Here is a 16,511-nt window from a genome sequence, read left to right on the forward strand (position 1 = left end):
GTCAGGTGGTGGTTTGGCAGTAAGTCATTGCTGCTAACTTTGACAGGCTAAGTGTCACATTATTAATGGCTTTTATGCATGGCTAAGAGGGTTAGCACTTAGCAAATTAGATTCCTCAGTTTTTGTCCTGCTCTTGTATTTTATGGGTATGATAGGGTATGTTACCTTTCTGCACCTCGGCTTCCTGTTTTTAAAATAGGAAGCTTGTTGTGGCAACATTCATAGACATTTTGAAAGCTACAGATAAAAAGCACTGCAGGATTCTCTCGCCTCCCACCCTCACCCCAAAGACTGAGTCTGTGTCTGGGAAAGGTCATCCATTTCACTGAACTCTTTCAATGGCTAACTCCTTAAGTCAGTTAATTAGCATTTTTCTAAAATGCTTTTACCAGTCCAGAGCTCAAAGATGTAGTCTATAACTGTCTTTTCTATCTCCTGGACTTGCTCATCCTGCTGACCCCTTTTTACTCAGTGGCTGGTGCCATGTGACTCCCACTTTTAGGCTCTTGGATCAATCCCAGCCATACTGGAGGGGAATTAGAGTTCTATATTAGTACTCTGGGACCTCAGCATGAAGTAACCATGGTCAGTATGAAATGCAGTCTCAGTTCTAGGTATTAAGTTCCTCCTTTGTTTCTAAGTCTCCCTCTGTCTGCCAGATCTGGCCTTTGGATACTTGTCTTGTTGCCCTGAGCCCAAGTCCTTTCCTCCAAACTTGCCCAGTACCTCCTCTCAAGGACCTGAATTCTACTTGTTTTCATCAGTTCCCCAAAGGGAGAGAAATCCAGACCTGGAAGACAGCACTGAGGCTGGGGCCTTGCTATAAGCAACACATTTCCTTAATGCTTGCCATAATTTCCCAATTTCTGTCTGCTCCTGGATATCCCAAGGCTGCGTAGCCGCTGCCCATTGGCTTACCACACTCATGTCTCTGTGTTGAACCAGCCTGATCCTGGCTGCCTTCCTGGTTGCTGCCGGTTACATACCCTCCAAATACTGTCTTCTGGCTGCACACTCATCACGACAGATGGGTCTGCCTCCAATTCCATGGATGTATCTAGTTCTGGTCTCCACTTCTTCCAGTCTACCTCACCCCAATTAATGTAAAAGGTTAATCCTTTTACATTAAACTACAGCAGATATTTGCTGGCGTGGAAACTGATGTGGTATTGGAATTTTATCCTTGTTTACATCTTCCTTTGTGTTGGAAAAGCTTGGGATCACTTCCAAAAGCTGCTTAGAGAGCTTTCCTGTCTTCTTTAGGAGAAACAAATGAACACTTGACAATACCTTGTGTCTGTGACAAAGGCTCAAGGCCACTCTCTTAATTGTAAAATTGCATATTTAACCTTAATTTTGCTTTTAGACATACTAATATATTTTAAAGTATATTTTAGCCAGTGTTCATTCACGTCTCTCAATTTCAAGGTATGTTATTGGAACTTCATGGCTTTGTGCTTATAAGGAAACGAACAAATCAACGCTGGGGATGGTATTCTACATTGGTAGTTTCAAATTTTAAGGTATATTAAAATCTTCCAGAGGGTTCGTTAAAATAGATAGCTAGGTTTCACACCCAGAGTTTCTCTGGATGCCTGAGAATGTGCATTTCTTTTTTTTTTTTAATATTCTTTTTTAAAAAACATTTATTTATTTGGCTGCACTGGGGCTCTTACTTGCAGTATGTGGGATCTAATTCCCTGACTAGGGATTCGAACACCTGGCTGCCTGCATTGGGAGCACAGAGTCTTAACCACTGGACCACCAGGGAAATTCTAAGAATTTGTTTCTAACAAGTTCTCAGGCAATGTTGACACAGCTGGTCCTGGGATTACACTTTGAGAACAACTGGCCATACATTTAAACTGGCCACAGGTGACCAAAAGCTGAGCAGTTATTGACCAGTTCAAACTCTTATCTGAATGGATAATGTGGAGAGTGCTGAGAAATAAACTTCCAAAGTTCAGTCCATGCAGTTAGGATGGCTGCTGGTTCCAGAGGTCTTTCAACCACTTCTGAGAACTTGGGCAATCACTTAGTTTCTTTGTGCTTGGGTTTCCTAATTCATAAAGTAAGGCTAGCCTGTATGCTGCCCTTACAGAAGTATTGTGAAGGTCAAATGAAATGGGTGTGGAAATGTTTGAACTGTAAAGTGGTGTGACTCTGGGAGGTGCTGCAATTGTTTTTCAATATTCTTCTTAAAACGTCACCACGGATTTCTTTTGGCTCTCTTGCTTTTCTCATTAATTATAGCAACTTTAATCCAGGAATAGAGAGTACATTTATTGCTATCATAAACTCAAACTTCAAACTCTTTTTTTTAAAAAATTTTATTCAATGAGATCAGACATGCCCTATAAACATTACACAGAGCCAAGAATGATTCCCAGACTTTACAGCTATAAAAAGAAAAGTATGAGACCCTGTTGTGACTTGGGGTGGAGGCGCAGTTCATCTTTCAACCCTGTTTAAATTGGCCCATTAATAAAAATGGCTACAAGTTACAGCGCGTTAAAAAATAAAATCACCGTGTACAATGATCAACCTGTCCACCCCATACCTTTACACCTCTTGCAACTTTTATTAATTTTTCTGTCTTTGGAAGTAGTAAATCTGTCCAATCCTGGCCATGGTTATTTTTCTCAGTCAAGGGCCTCCAGCTCACTTTATGGACCAACACAGTTCTTGCTCAAAGTGGGTGCGTTTGTGAGTTTTCAACTGTCATCAGCTGTACCTAATTCTTTCCGGCCTTCAAGGCGTATCTCAGATACGAGCCTCATTGTTCATAGGCCTTTAATAAATATCGTAATTCGTCAGCCAGGATGCTGACAAGGTTTCGGGGGGTGGAAGACCCGGTTTCTGGACTGGTGAAGGAACTTGCCAGGTTCGGGTACCAGAAGCGCAGTGGGGTCTCCCACAGCCTCAACTCGCTATCCCCGGAACCTCGGCAGGCCCGCCCCCAGGCCCGGGCCCGCGTCCGCTCGCGCTTCCCCCGGGCGCCACCAGGAGGCGCCCGCTGCGGCGGAGGCGCTGCGCGCACCCGCGGGGAGCCGGATCAAGGGGCGGAGGGAGAGGAGAGGAGAGGAGGAGCTGGAGGGGGCGCGGCTTGCTCCCGGTGCCTTCCGGGCGCCGGGCCTCCTTCTCCGCCAGGCTCTGGGCTGGCGGCCGGCGGGGGTCGCGGCGGCGGCAGCGGCGCTGGCGGGCCGCGGGCGGCGGGGGCCTGGCTCCAGCTCCGGGTGTTAGGAAACAAGATGGCGGCGGCGCTCCGAAGGCCGGTCCCCACCTCTTCTCCGCTCTCCTCCGCCCCGTCGCTCGCCTCCTCCTCCTCGATCTCCTCCTCCTCCTGCAGCAACCCCAGCGACCACAGAAGCGCCGGCCGGCTCTCCCGGAGCTCCGGAGGGGGATAGATTGGGCAGCTGAGGGCTCCGGCGACCAAGGCAGAGCTGGGGCCGGGGCGGGGACGGCGGCGGCGGCGGCGGCGGCGGCGGCGGCGGCGCCGGGTGGGGATGGGGTCGCAGACGCTGCAGATCCTCCGGCAGGGGGTGTGGGCCGCGCTCAGCGGGGGCTGGTACTACGACCCGCACCAGGCCACCTTCGTGAACGCGCTGCACCTCTACCTGTGGCTCTTTCTGCTCGGCCTGCCCTTCACCCTCTACATGGTGAGTGTGGGGGCGGGGAGGAGGGCGGCTCCATACCCTTCTGGCGGGCCGGGTTTCCCGAGTCCGGCGGGCGGTCGCGCCTCCCTGGCTCCGGGCCGGGGGTGCGCCCTCTTCCCCTTCCCGGTGCGCGCGCCCCACCATCCCGCGCCTCGGTCCCCTAGGGGCCCGCCGCCCCCCTCGCTCTGGTGCTCCCCTCCCCCATCCGTACTCCCCACTGTCCTCTCCCTGGAGGGCTTCCCCTAGTTCAGTGATGACAGGAGAAGCGAATCAGCAGCAGCCTCCACCTCCCGCCCCCGGGCGTCCAGCCCGTTTTCTGGGAAGTAGTAGCTTCCTAGGCCCCTTCTTCGGGGGTCCTGATCCTGCCCTCTCCAGCCTTTCTACCCGGGTGGTGAAGCCCGAGTGGGGCTCCCTGCCTCCGCGTCTGGTGGTGGGCGCCGAGCGTTTTGCTCCCAAGGGCCGCCGCATCCGTCCCTGGCGCGCGTGCTGATCTGCGCTCCGTTCCTCGGGCGCCGGACACCCGTGGGGCACTCCCTGCCCCCGAGGCGGTTCTCGCTCCTCCTCTCCGGGGAGTACCCTCCCTTCATCTCGCCTCTGATCCGGGTGCGGAGCTTTTGGAGCCGCAGGGAAGAATGTGTGCCGCTCGGTGTGGAATATATTTTCTGGGGAGTCCGGGCTCTTACTCGCTTAGACGTAGTGGTTGAAAATCTGACTCTCGCCCTTCCTGCCTCTCAAAATCCTGTTTTTGCTTACCAGTGGTTCTTTTCTGTTCGGCTCCGTGGTCAGTGGCTTTTATTTCCAGGCCAGCTTTGGGGGTAGGGAGCGGGGGAGATACTGGGAATCTGGCTGGCATTTCAGCAGATTTGTTTGGGTTGGTTCAAGGCCTTGTACTGATAGGAAAAAAGGAAAGTACTGCCTGTTGATGAATTCAGTACGATCAGTTTCTCCGAATGATCTAGGTTTTTAAGATGTATTTTCACCGAAAGTTGTGAGCGCATTTTCTTTTTTAAAACACATTGGGTTAGGGTGGGGCATTAGGGAGACTAATGTGAAAGAGAGGTGAAAATTTTAAAAACCAGAAGCGGGGAAAGATTGGTAACTTTTTATTTTAGGAGAATGCCTTTGAATATATTTCTGCTAATGTTGTGGTTCTTCGTGGAGCTGTAGTAAGGGTGCTGGATTAGAAAATCTGGTGAGGATACCCATTTCTTTACTAAGTGAAGCTCATTTACACTACTTGGCAGAAAAAGTGGAGGAAGATGTACTAAATTTCACATTCTCAAGCAACTTTTAAGTTTTCATTGAAATCGTTTGGGAGGGACCTGCTGCTAGAGGTAAAAAAGCCGTTTTAAAAAAAATACTGAGTAACTGATGGCTTATTTCTTTAGGGGACTTGTTCAGTCTTGTCACTTTCTGAAAATTTATCACAAAGTGTTATAATTTTCCATTAATTCTGGCCCAGGGAGTTAGTTCTATTTGCATTTCTCCATCTTCCAGGAATATGACATAATTAATGAACAGGTTAATTACTTTGGGTGTAAGAATCCTCAGGCTGTCACAGAGCTCTTTATAGCAGTTTTCTTTTATATCCAGGAGAATTGTAAATTTAAAACTGAAGCTGGTTCTCGGCTAAGACTCTTGGTGTTATTAAGGCGTTATTAGAGCAAATGGAAAGCACTGAGTTCACTGCTTCATTTTGGGAGTTTATTCAGTTAAATTTAATTCACAAATAAATATTTGAATGTCTACTGTGTGCTGGGCAATTTGCTGGGTTCTGGGAAAATAAAATTGCTTCTCTGACTTTCTTGTTTACGTTAATGGCAACTCTGTTCTTCCTAAATCTTTAAAAAGCTCTCGTTGATTCTTCTCTTCCTCTCCACATCCGGTTCATCAACAAATCTTGTGGGTTCTGTCTTCGAAACCTAACTAGAATCCAGCTAATCATCATCACCACTCCCTTGGTTCAAGCCATCATTATGTTTCTCCTGGGTTGTTGCAGTGTTCTAATGAGGGTCAGTGCTTCCATTCTTTATTCTCTATTCATAAAGATGTCTGAGTGATTCCTCAAAACATAAGTAAGATCATGGCACTCAGCTCAGAGCCTCCCTTCCCATGTGTTTACCCTCCCCCCACTCCATTTGCCTTCTTACAATTTTCCCCACACAATAACTATGTTCCTGCCTCAGGGCCTTTGCACTTGCTATTCTCCCTCTGTCTGGATGACTCCTCCCCTCCAGATATCTGTGTGACTTAACGTGCTGCACTTATTTCAGGTTTCAGTTATATGTGAGGCTTTCCTTGATAACCAATGTAAAATAGCAACTTCCCAGCTCCTATAATACTTCCTAGCCCTCCTACCCTCCTTTATTTAATAGCACTTGTTACAAATTGGTATATATTTATTACTTAATGTCTCTCTTACCCTATTAGCATATAAAGTCTAAGAGGGCAGAGACTTTTTGTTTACTGCTGTGTTGTCAAGACCTAGTTCAGTGCCAAGCACATAGTGAGAACTCAAGTATTAAATGAATGATTAGAAATGAACAAAACACAGCTTTTGCCTTCAAGGAAGTTCAAGTCTAGCTTGGGGATAATGAACAATTACAAGCATTAGATTTGTTGTGAAAAGGTAAGTACAGAATGACCCTGAGCTTTTAGTCAGGGGATTGATCCTAGTCTAGGGGCAGTTAGCAAAGAAGATTGGTAAATGTTTACTTGGAAGTTATCAGCATTATAGAGGACAGTCCAAGCCACAGACTAGAATATCTGGGGAGAAAGTATAATTCATTAAAAAGAAAATGGCTTGGCCAGAACTCCAAAGCCTAACAGCAGTTAAAAATCAGCAAAGGAGACAAGAAAGGTAAAAGGAAAATGAAGAGAGGAACCCATAACAGAAGCCAAGGAAAAAGTTTTTGAAAAGGAGAAAATGGTAAAAAATGCCAAATTGCCCTCCTGAAAGGCAGTACTAATTTAAATTTTCATCAACAGGATTGAGAGTACTTGTCTTCCCACCTCTTCTCAACACTTTGCAAAAAAGAGTGTTAATGGTTGTAAATTTCTTTTTCAACGGAATGTTGAATAAATGATTTCAGTAATATTCTGTTTTTGATAATAGGCAGAATTTGTCTTAAAGTACTTTTTAATCCAAACTAAGGATGTTTACTGCACTAACATATATCACAAAACAACTTTTATTTGATTTTTCCTATTCTCTGCACTCAGATAATTTTCACAGTTAGGTAATTGGTAAACAAGCAGAAATGTTTCTTTGAGAGAAGATTGATTGCCTCTTTCTGTTATTTTATCTGAGTTAAATCAAATGGTTTTCCTGTGTCTCTGTGCATAGCTGGGGAGGACAGAATTTTTTTGTAGGTGGGCTAGGACATCTGGGACACCGGGGTAGTAACACTAGGATAGCATAGAGTAATGGTATGGAAAAGCACAGATTACAACAAATACTCTGTAGATTCCACTATACTGTTGACTTCTTTAGCATTACAGATGAATTTTACCAAACCACAGTGGAATAAATAGTTACTGATTCTGATTCTTCTGGTTCCCCTGCCTGTCCCCTTAAAAGTTGATTAAATGCTTTCTTTGCTGGAATTGTAAAATAGTTCACACTTCCTTTCCTTCCTTTATCATTAGAACCTGAGGGATTGCATGTTTTATAACTTGTACCGTTGGTGCTAGTCTCTGTTGCTTTGTGTTATAATAAGAAAGAAAAGAAAACCTAGGGGAAAGCAAGCCATTTCCTTTTGAGGTTTTAAGGGGAAAAAAAAAAAGTCCTATTTGTAGAGCTTTGTACAAACCAAATAGAAACCTGAGTGCCAGCTTCCCTGAGAATAGGCAGGAATATTAGTCACAAATTTGAGAAACTTGAATCATGTATGTGGCAGTTTTCCTAATCCTCACTCCCTGAAAGTTGTCTAGACATAAACTAAACAGAGCCAAGCACCATAGTTGTCATCTTTAAAACTTTGTATTTTGAAATAATTTTAGGTTTACAGAAAAGTTACAAAAACAGTATAGAGAGTTCTTATATACCCTTTGCCCAGCTTCCTCTAATATTAAAATCTTACATAACCATGGTGCATTTGTCAAAATGAAGAAATTAACATCGGTACAGTACTAGTAATGAATTGTAGACATTGTTTGGATTTCACCAGTTTTTCCATTAATGTCCCTTTTCTGTTTCAGGATCCAGCCTAGGATACTATATTGCATTTAGTATCATCATCTTTAATATGGCTTTCTTTCTTTCTGTTTTCCCTTACCATGCTGGGATTCTATTCTTTAAGGAATTTTACAATTTATAACAATTAATCAAATTGTGTCTTATAAGAAAAATTAGTGAAAGGTTTTATGTCTGTGATAGGTACATTTTAGATGGAGAAAAGAGGAGAGTATTCTGAATGATTTTTAAACCATGCATTGACCATTAACCTATGTGAGGCTGTTTTTGAATTGAGATATTTTACATGTGAAGAATTGTATGACGTGAAATAATTCTAAAGAAGAAAAAGGCTTTAGACCTCATTCACACAAAATGGACACCAGTGTCTTAGCTTCCTCCTATAATGCTGTTTTCCTAATTTATAAATTAGAAGCAATGAGGCAAATGCACAACCATATTACAAGGTAGACTGTGACTAATCCCTTATGTGTCATAAAGTGTTCAGGAATTGGAAGGAGGATGCAGTTATTTCCTAGAAGGCTTTATGCAGAGGATAATTCACACATTCACAACCTTGACTATGCTGGGCACTGTGGTAGGCCTTATGGTGGGGGACCTTTATAAGGTTTGTTATTTGTGCTGGAACATCATTTCCCATAATCTTCCCACCAGGCAAGTGAATCCTTGTTCTATGGAAAAGATCGTTTAGTGAAAGAATAGGTGTTCTTGGGTGTAATGGTTTGCTCTGCTATCAAGTATTTTATTGTAATATATCCAACATGTTAAAGCTTTCTTAAACCTTGTTTAATTGTTCAAAGTTATAGTTCCTAGAATTTATAAAATTTAACATGATATCTACCATGGTTAGTGTTTTGTTCCAAATTTCCCTTTCATTGTTGGCTTTGCCTTTGATTTGGTAATCTCTATACAACTACTGACAAGTGTTTATAGCATCGTTTTTGTTCACATCATTATGCAATGTCAGTGGTACTCAAACTTTCACTGTGTATCTATCTTGGCTTTCTTCCTTATTAAAGAATACCTGTAGGTAAAACACGGAAAGTCAAAGTAACTAAAATCACAGAGTGCACCACATAGCTCTTCAAACTGTTCTAGGCATTGGCAGGTGGCTTTCAGCTAATTATAACTATATATTTTTGCTCACTAGTGGGGTGAGGAGAATTAGAATTCTCCATTGGATGGTTTCAAACTACCTGCCCTCCACTCCTCTGCTCGTTCCGAGTAACTGCTCATGCCTTTTCCTTCTGTAGCAAGATGCATATCACAACACAGGCTGGAGTGAGGCTGATGTTGAGATAATCCTGAGTCTGCTTTTTTTTTTTTTTTTTTAAAAGAAGTTACTCAGCAGCTTTGGAAGATTATTAGGAATTCTTTTTATATTCCATACTAGTGTCTGTCATGATACTCCACTTGAGAATTGCTGGCCTGCCATATGACACAGGCTTCTACACAAGGGATAACATAGGACAGAGCTGCCGTTACCTTTCTTCTTAAAAAAAAAAAAAGCCCACCACCATCTAATAACTGGGAATTAATTTGCCTGCATTCCTATTTTGCTTTACTCCAATAAATCAGTACCTGGGGGAGATTCCAGGCAAGTGTATTTTGAAAAGCCACTCCCCCTAGATGTACCAACAGAAAAAGCCTGTAGGTGATTGCTGGTGAACACCTCATGCTAACAGTCACTACCTGGGAGTTTTAGTCTATTATTTGTGACTGTCTGAAAATACCTTATTGTTTCCTGCTTAGGTTGCTGGTTTAACTCATCTTCTTTTTTCAGCAGTGAATAAATTACTGAATAACTTTGACTCTGGCTGTAATAGGGGCTTTTAGGGTACTGATAATAGTAACGCTTATATAGTGCTTTTTACCCAGTATAGTATAATCCTTGAGCATTTCACCCTCCAGTTAAAATGCCATTGTTAGGTTTTTTGTCATGAAAATATTACTAGTTGTAGAAATTGTTCCATGTGGTACTCAAGTATATATAATCCAAAATAAAAGTACATATAATCCAAAGTAAGGGTCCAAAATAAAAGCAAACAATGCTGTGGCAATAGTGTGGTGCACATTTGTATATATAAGATTTTACACCTGGAAGTTCACAGCATACGTTTCTAGAAAAATTGCTGGGTCAAATTATGTACATTTAAAATTGAATGTCAAATTATACCTCAGAAAATGTACCAGTTTATATTCTCACTAGTGTATGAAAGGACCTGTTGCCCTTTGTTTTCACCAACATTGGTTATTATGAGTCTTTTTGATGTGATAGTGTAAAATGGCATCTTGTTTTAATTTTTGTTTTTTTATTAATAGGTTCTTTGAGTATCTTTTCATAGGCTTAATAGACATTTATATCTTTTTTCTTTTAGCTGCCTGTTGTATCCTTTATCCTTTTTTGAAAGTCATGTTCTTTCTAAGTGATTTTTGAGAGCCAGTTGTATGTTTAAAAATTAGCTCTTTGTTATGTATTAAAAATTTCCCCTAATTTGTCTTTTAACTGTATGATTGAGTTTTTTGAGCATATAAATTTAACGTTTTTAGTAGTTACATTTGCTACTTTTCTTCCTGTGATAAAGACCTTCCCTGTTAAAAACTTGTAAAAAAAAAAAAAGTCATGTTTTCGTCTAATAATTTTTAAATTTGGGAATAAATTTGCGTGGTTAAATAAAAAACTAAAAGGTGGTGAAAAGTCCCTCTTTCGTATCTGCCACCATCTTCCCAATTTCCACCTGCACTACCTCCCATAAAAAACCACTGTGAATAGTTTCTTGTGAATCCCACCGCAACTTGCAGGCGCAAATTCAAATGTCTGTCTCCATCTCCCACCGCTGCATTCTTTTTTTAATAAATTTATTTATTTATTTATTTTTGGCTGCGTTGGGTCTTTGTTGCTGCGCGCGGGCTTTTCTGTAGTTGCGGCGAGCGGGGGCTACTCTTCGTTGCGGTGCGCGGGCTTCTCATTGCGGTGGCTTCTCTTGTTGCGGAGTACGGGCTCTAGGCGCACAGGCTTCAGTAGTTATGGCACGTGGGCTCAGTAGTTGTGGCTCGCAGGCTCTAGAGCGCAGGCTCAGTAGTTGTGGCGCATGGGCTTAGTTGCTCCGCGGCATGTGGGATCTTTGCACCCCAGAGCTCAAACCCTTGTCCCTTCATTGGCAGACGGATTCTTAACCACTGTGCCACCAGGGAAGTCCCCCACCACTGCGTTCTATATATTGTTTTCCCTCCATTTAATACATCTTTTTTTTTTTTAACATCTTTATTGGAGTAAAATTGCTTTACAATGGTGTGTTAGTTTCTGCTTTATAACAGAGTGAATCAGCTATACATATATCCCCATATCTCCTCCCTCTTGCGTCTCCCTCCCATCCTCCCTATCCCACCTCTCTAGGTGGTCACAAAGCATGGAGCTGATCTCCCTGTGCTATGCGGCTGCTTCCCACCATTTAATACATCTTAAACACCTGTGCATCAGTACCAACTGGGCTTCTTCAGTGTTTTATTTAAATTGAGATATACTTGATATATAGCATTATATTAGTTTCATGTATACAACATAATGTTTGAATATTTGTATATGTTGTGAAATGATCACCACAATAAATCTGGTTAACATCTCTTACCATACATAGTTAGGAAGTTTTTTTCTAGTGATGAGAACTTTTAAGATTTATTCTCTTAGGAACTTTCAAATATATGATACAGTAGTATTAACTGTAATCACCTGTACATTACATCCTCATGATATATTATTTTATAACAGCAAGTTTGTACCTTTTGACCCCATTCACCCATTTCACCCACCCCCTACCCCCACCTCTGGCAACCACCAATCTGTGCTTTATGCAGTATCTATGGTCTGTGTTTTGTTTTGCTTTGTTTTTAGACCCCACATATGAGATCATACAGTATTTGTCTTTCTCTTTCTGGTTTTTTGTACTTAGCATAATGCCAAACAAGGTCTATCCATGTTGTTGCAAATGGCAAGATTTCCTTTTTTATGGCTGACTAGTATTCCATTATATATATATATACATCACATTTTCTTTATCCATTCATCCATTGATGCACATTTAGGTTGCTTCCATGTCTTGGCTATTGTAAATAATGCTGCAGTGAACATGGGAATGCATGTATCTTTTTGAGTTAATATTTTCATTTCCTTCAGATAAATATGCAGAAGTGGAATTGCTGGATCATATGGTGATTCTATTTTTAATTTTTTGAGGCACCTCTGTACTGTTTTCCATAGTGACTGCACCAGTTTATGGTCTCATCAGCAGTGCACAAGGTTCCCTTTTCTCCACATCCTTGTTAACACTTGCTCTTTATTGTCTTTTTGCTATTAGCCATTTTTACAGGTGTGAAGTGATACCTCATTGTGGTTTTGATTTGTTGAGGATTTTTGCATCTATTCATCAGCGTTATTGGCCTGTAATTTTCTTTTCTTGTGGTATCTGGTTTTGGTATCAGGGTAATGCTGGCCTCATAAAGTGAGTTTGTAAGTGTTCCTTTGTCTTGTGTTTTTGGGAAGACTTTGAGAAGGATTGGTATTAGGTTTTTAAATGTTTGGTAGAATTCACCAGTGAAGCTGTCTGGTCCTGGACTTTTGTTGGGTTTAGTTTTTTTATTTTTAATAGTTCCATAGTAATGCATTGCATGGATATATTACTTATCATGTTACCTGCTGATGGATATTTAATTTGTTTACAGCCTTTTGCTAACACAAACCATGCTGCAGTAAATAATCATACAGATGTCATCTCACATGTGTCTAGATATAATACTAAGATAAATTCCTAGAAATGAGATTGGTTGGTCAAAAGGGTAAATGCTTTTGTAGTGTTGAAAGATAGTGCCAAATTGCCCTGCAGAGGGATTGTATCGCTTACTTTGCATGCCCGCAGGCTGTGTATCAGAGTGCCTCTTTGTGCTCCTGCCTGCCACAGCCTCACATAGTTTTGCGATTTTCATAGGTAAGAAATAGTATCTTAGAGTGGTTTTAATTGGCATTTGTCCTACTTTGAGTGGGATTGAGCTGCTTTTCATAAGCTTCAGGGTCATTTTTTTCCTATTTTTCTGTAATAGTTCATGTGCTTTATCCATTTTCTACGAGGTTATATATTAAGGATTAATTATATGTTAGTCCTCTGTAATCTAATTGCAAACATCTAATAGTTTTTATAGTTCATCCAATTTGGAATTTATTTTGCTGTAAGCAATATATGAGTGTCTAGTTAAAAAAAAAAATTTTTTTTTGATAGGCAGTTTTCCCAATCAACCTAATGTATTAAACAGTCCTGTCTTTTTCTCAGTGGTTTAAATGCCACCTTTCTAATCTATGTTTCCATGGGGGTATTTGCATTTTGTTTTATCAATATGTCTTTTCTTACATGAATACCGTACTTTTTTTTGATATAAATTTATTTTCTTTTATTTATTTTTGGCTGAGTTGGGTCTTTGTTACTGTGCGCGGGCTTTCTCTAGTTACAGCGAGCGGGGGCTACTCTTTGTTGTGGTGCGCCGGCTTCTCATTGCGGTGGCTTCTCTTGTTGCGGAGCACGGGCTCTACGCGTGCAGGCTTCATTAGTTGTGGCTCACGGGCTCTAGAGCGCAGGCTCAGTAGTTGTGGTGCACGGGCTTAGCTGCTCTGTGGCATGTGGGATCGTCCCGGACCAGGGACGATACTATGTCCCCTCGAACCCAAGTCCCCTGCATTGTCCACTGCGCCACCAGGGAAGCCCAATACCATACTTTTTTTAGTAATCCTAGTTTTATGTATTTTCCTTTCTTAGTAGTAGTCTTACCTTGTTATTTCTTCTTCTTGTTATTTCTTTGGCTATTCTTGCATGTTTATTCCTCCATTTTGTTACATTTCCCAGGGATGTTGCTGAATTTTTTACTGAAAAGTATTGAATTTTGATTACTTTAGGGAGGGAAGTTTGATGTCTTTATAATATTGAGTTAAGGTGAATTTTTCATTTCTTTTATGTCCCTCAGTAGATTTTTTTTTAAAGAAGTTTTCTTTATGTTAACCTTGCACATTTTCCCTTAGGATTATTATTCTTAGATTTTAGTTTCTAACACTACTGTAAATGCAACCAATTCTTTCTAACTGATTATTGCTTATTATGTAAGAAAAATCATGATTTTTTAAAAAACCTTATTTTAGAATAGTTCTAGATGTATAGAAAAATTGCAAACATAGTTCAGAGAGATCCTATATATCCTGCACCCAGTTTCTCTTGTTGTTAACATCTTAGTTTACTGTGGCACATTTGTCACAAGCAATGAACCAATATTAATACACCATTATTAACTTATAATCTGTACTTTGTACAGATTTCTTTCTTTTTTTAACTAATGTCCTTTTTTTCTGTTCCAGGATCCCATCCAAATCTATTGATTTCAATTTATTAAATTTGCAACCAGATACTGTAGAATTAGGTTATTCTTTCTAATAATTTTTCTGTTTATTTTAAAAGGATTTTCAGATATGCAATTATATTTGTAAATAATAATTTTAACTTCTTCCCAGTATTTATACTTTTTTCTCTTGTGTAATTGCTTGGTATGGTACTTTACGTATCTATTGATGTAATAAATAATGTTGAAAATATGAACAGCCTTGCCTTGTACCCTTCTTTAATGGGAATTTTAGTGTTTTACCATTGAGCATACTAAGTTTTTTTTGGAATATAGATTCTTTTTTCTTTACTATGTTATGGAAGTATTCCTCCATTTTCCAGTGACTTCTGGTGGTTCACTGTCAGACTAATGTTTACCTCTGTGTATTCTGAGGTCTCACAAGGCTTACCTACGTCATCTTCTTTTTTGTAGTTAATCTTTGTTTTCTCTGAACCATTTCTACTCAGAGGTCTTTTTGTTTGCTTATCTCAGATTTGTCACTACATTGCTCAAGCATTATTAACAACATCAGATAGTTCTTGTGCTGTTATATGCCCATGTACTATCTCCTTTCAAGTTTTCTCACTTAATACTCATTGTAGCCCTGTGAAATGAAGATACTGGTTTTATCCCTATTTTTCTGATGAGGAAACACAGGCTCCTAGAAGTTAAACCACTGGTTCAGGGTTATGTAGATTGCCTCTGCCGTTTTTCCCTCTGGCCTCCGGAGGGCCATCACGGTCACCCTCCACCGTGTTCCTCCACAGTCTTGCAAGGTGCTTTTCTAATTAATCTGTTTCTGAAAGCCTACTTATGATTGATTGGGATGAACTAAGTGTCCCTGGATCTTTTTCAATATGTATTCTGAATCTAGAACTCTCAGAGCTGGCCTTGAAATCACCATCTAATTATATCTTTAATCTTGGCTCCCCTTCTCAACTAGCATAATATTATATGAATACAGTGGAAGCCCATTATAAATCTCCCAGGGATTTAGTTATGGTTCTCACATATAGTTAAAGTGAGATAATTTGTCTCACTCATCATTTTGGAGGGAGAGGTTAGTTAGCCTTGTTCTATAGTATGTACAGGCATACCTCATTTTACTGTGCTTCGCTTTATTATGCTTCACAGGTACTGCATTTTTTAACATGTTGAAGGTTTGTGGCAACCCGGCATTGAGCAAGTCTTTTGGCGCCATTTTTCCAACAGCACTGTTCTCTTTGTGTCTCTGTGTCACATTTTGGTAATTCTCACAATATTTCAAAATTTTCATTATTATCAAATTTGTTGTGGTGATCAGTGATCTTTGTTTACTATTGCAAGAAAATTCTGACTTGCTGAAGGCTTAGATGATGATTAGCATTTTTTAGCAATAAAGTATTTTTAAATTAAGGTATGTACATTTTTTCTAGACATAATGCTATTGCACACTGAATAGACTACAGTATAGTGTAAATATATATATATATATATATATATATATACACACATATATGCGTGCACTGGGAAACCAAAAAATTTGTGCAACTTGCTTTACTGTGCTCTTCACTTTATTGCAGTGGTCTGGAAGCAAACCTGCAATATCTCCAAGGTATGCCTGTATCATAAATGGATTTTACTAAAATTAGTATCCTTTTACTAATTGGTCTTATACAGGCCTCTTTCCTTGCTGTGTTTATATAAAATACTATTTCTTCTTGCCGTTGCTACTACTATTACATGTGCTCCTTCACTCCAGCTACAGAGATGCAGCATTTGCTGTCTGTTTATATCCTGTCCATTACAGTCTTTTATGAACAAAATCTGGAACTGTAGTTCTTATGAACAGGTAAATAGCAGCAAGAGAAGCAATTGTCTCAAGGACTGGAACTTTTCGGGAAATTCTAACCTAACTTTGGCGCAGCGGTGCTATTGGTTTCTAGTGGGTAGAGGCCAGGGAAGGTGCTAAACATCCTGTATTGCATAGGACAGCCCCCAGCAACATTTAAGATTATCTGGCTCAAAATGTCAACAGTGCTGAGCCTGCGAAACTTTGCTCTAGAGCATTCATTCTCAGTGGGTATGTTGTCCTTAAGGGGGTGAAAATTAGTTCTTGGGTTGGGGGGTGGTTGTCAAATATTTTTGAGTACAAAGTACAGATGTGCACACAGTACATATAGATATACAGTGTTCCTGTGGTGGTAAACTTTCATGAGGGGCAGTGTTTAGAAAACCTGGACTTCTGTGTGTTTTTCCTTTACTCT

General features: G+C 40.7%; 1 protein-coding gene across 3 annotated transcripts in view; it reads left to right on the forward strand.

Moving 5' to 3' along the window:
• The first annotated feature begins 3,506 nt into the window (after positions 1-3,506).
• The window catches only part of PCNX1 (pecanex 1), a 164,961-nt gene continuing 151,956 nt past the window's right edge, over positions 3,507-16,511 (forward strand). For all 3 annotated transcript variants that reach the window (XM_061180985.1, XM_061180983.1, XM_061180984.1), the window contains exon 1: positions 3,507-3,659. In XM_061180985.1, the coding sequence (XP_061036968.1) occupies positions 3,507-3,659 (153 nt within the window). The remainder of the gene's footprint in view (positions 3,660-16,511) is intronic.

This window comes from Eubalaena glacialis, chromosome 2 (genome assembly GCF_028564815.1).
Source record: "Eubalaena glacialis isolate mEubGla1 chromosome 2, mEubGla1.1.hap2.+ XY, whole genome shotgun sequence".
NCBI classification, from domain to species: Eukaryota; Metazoa; Chordata; class Mammalia; order Artiodactyla; family Balaenidae; genus Eubalaena; species Eubalaena glacialis.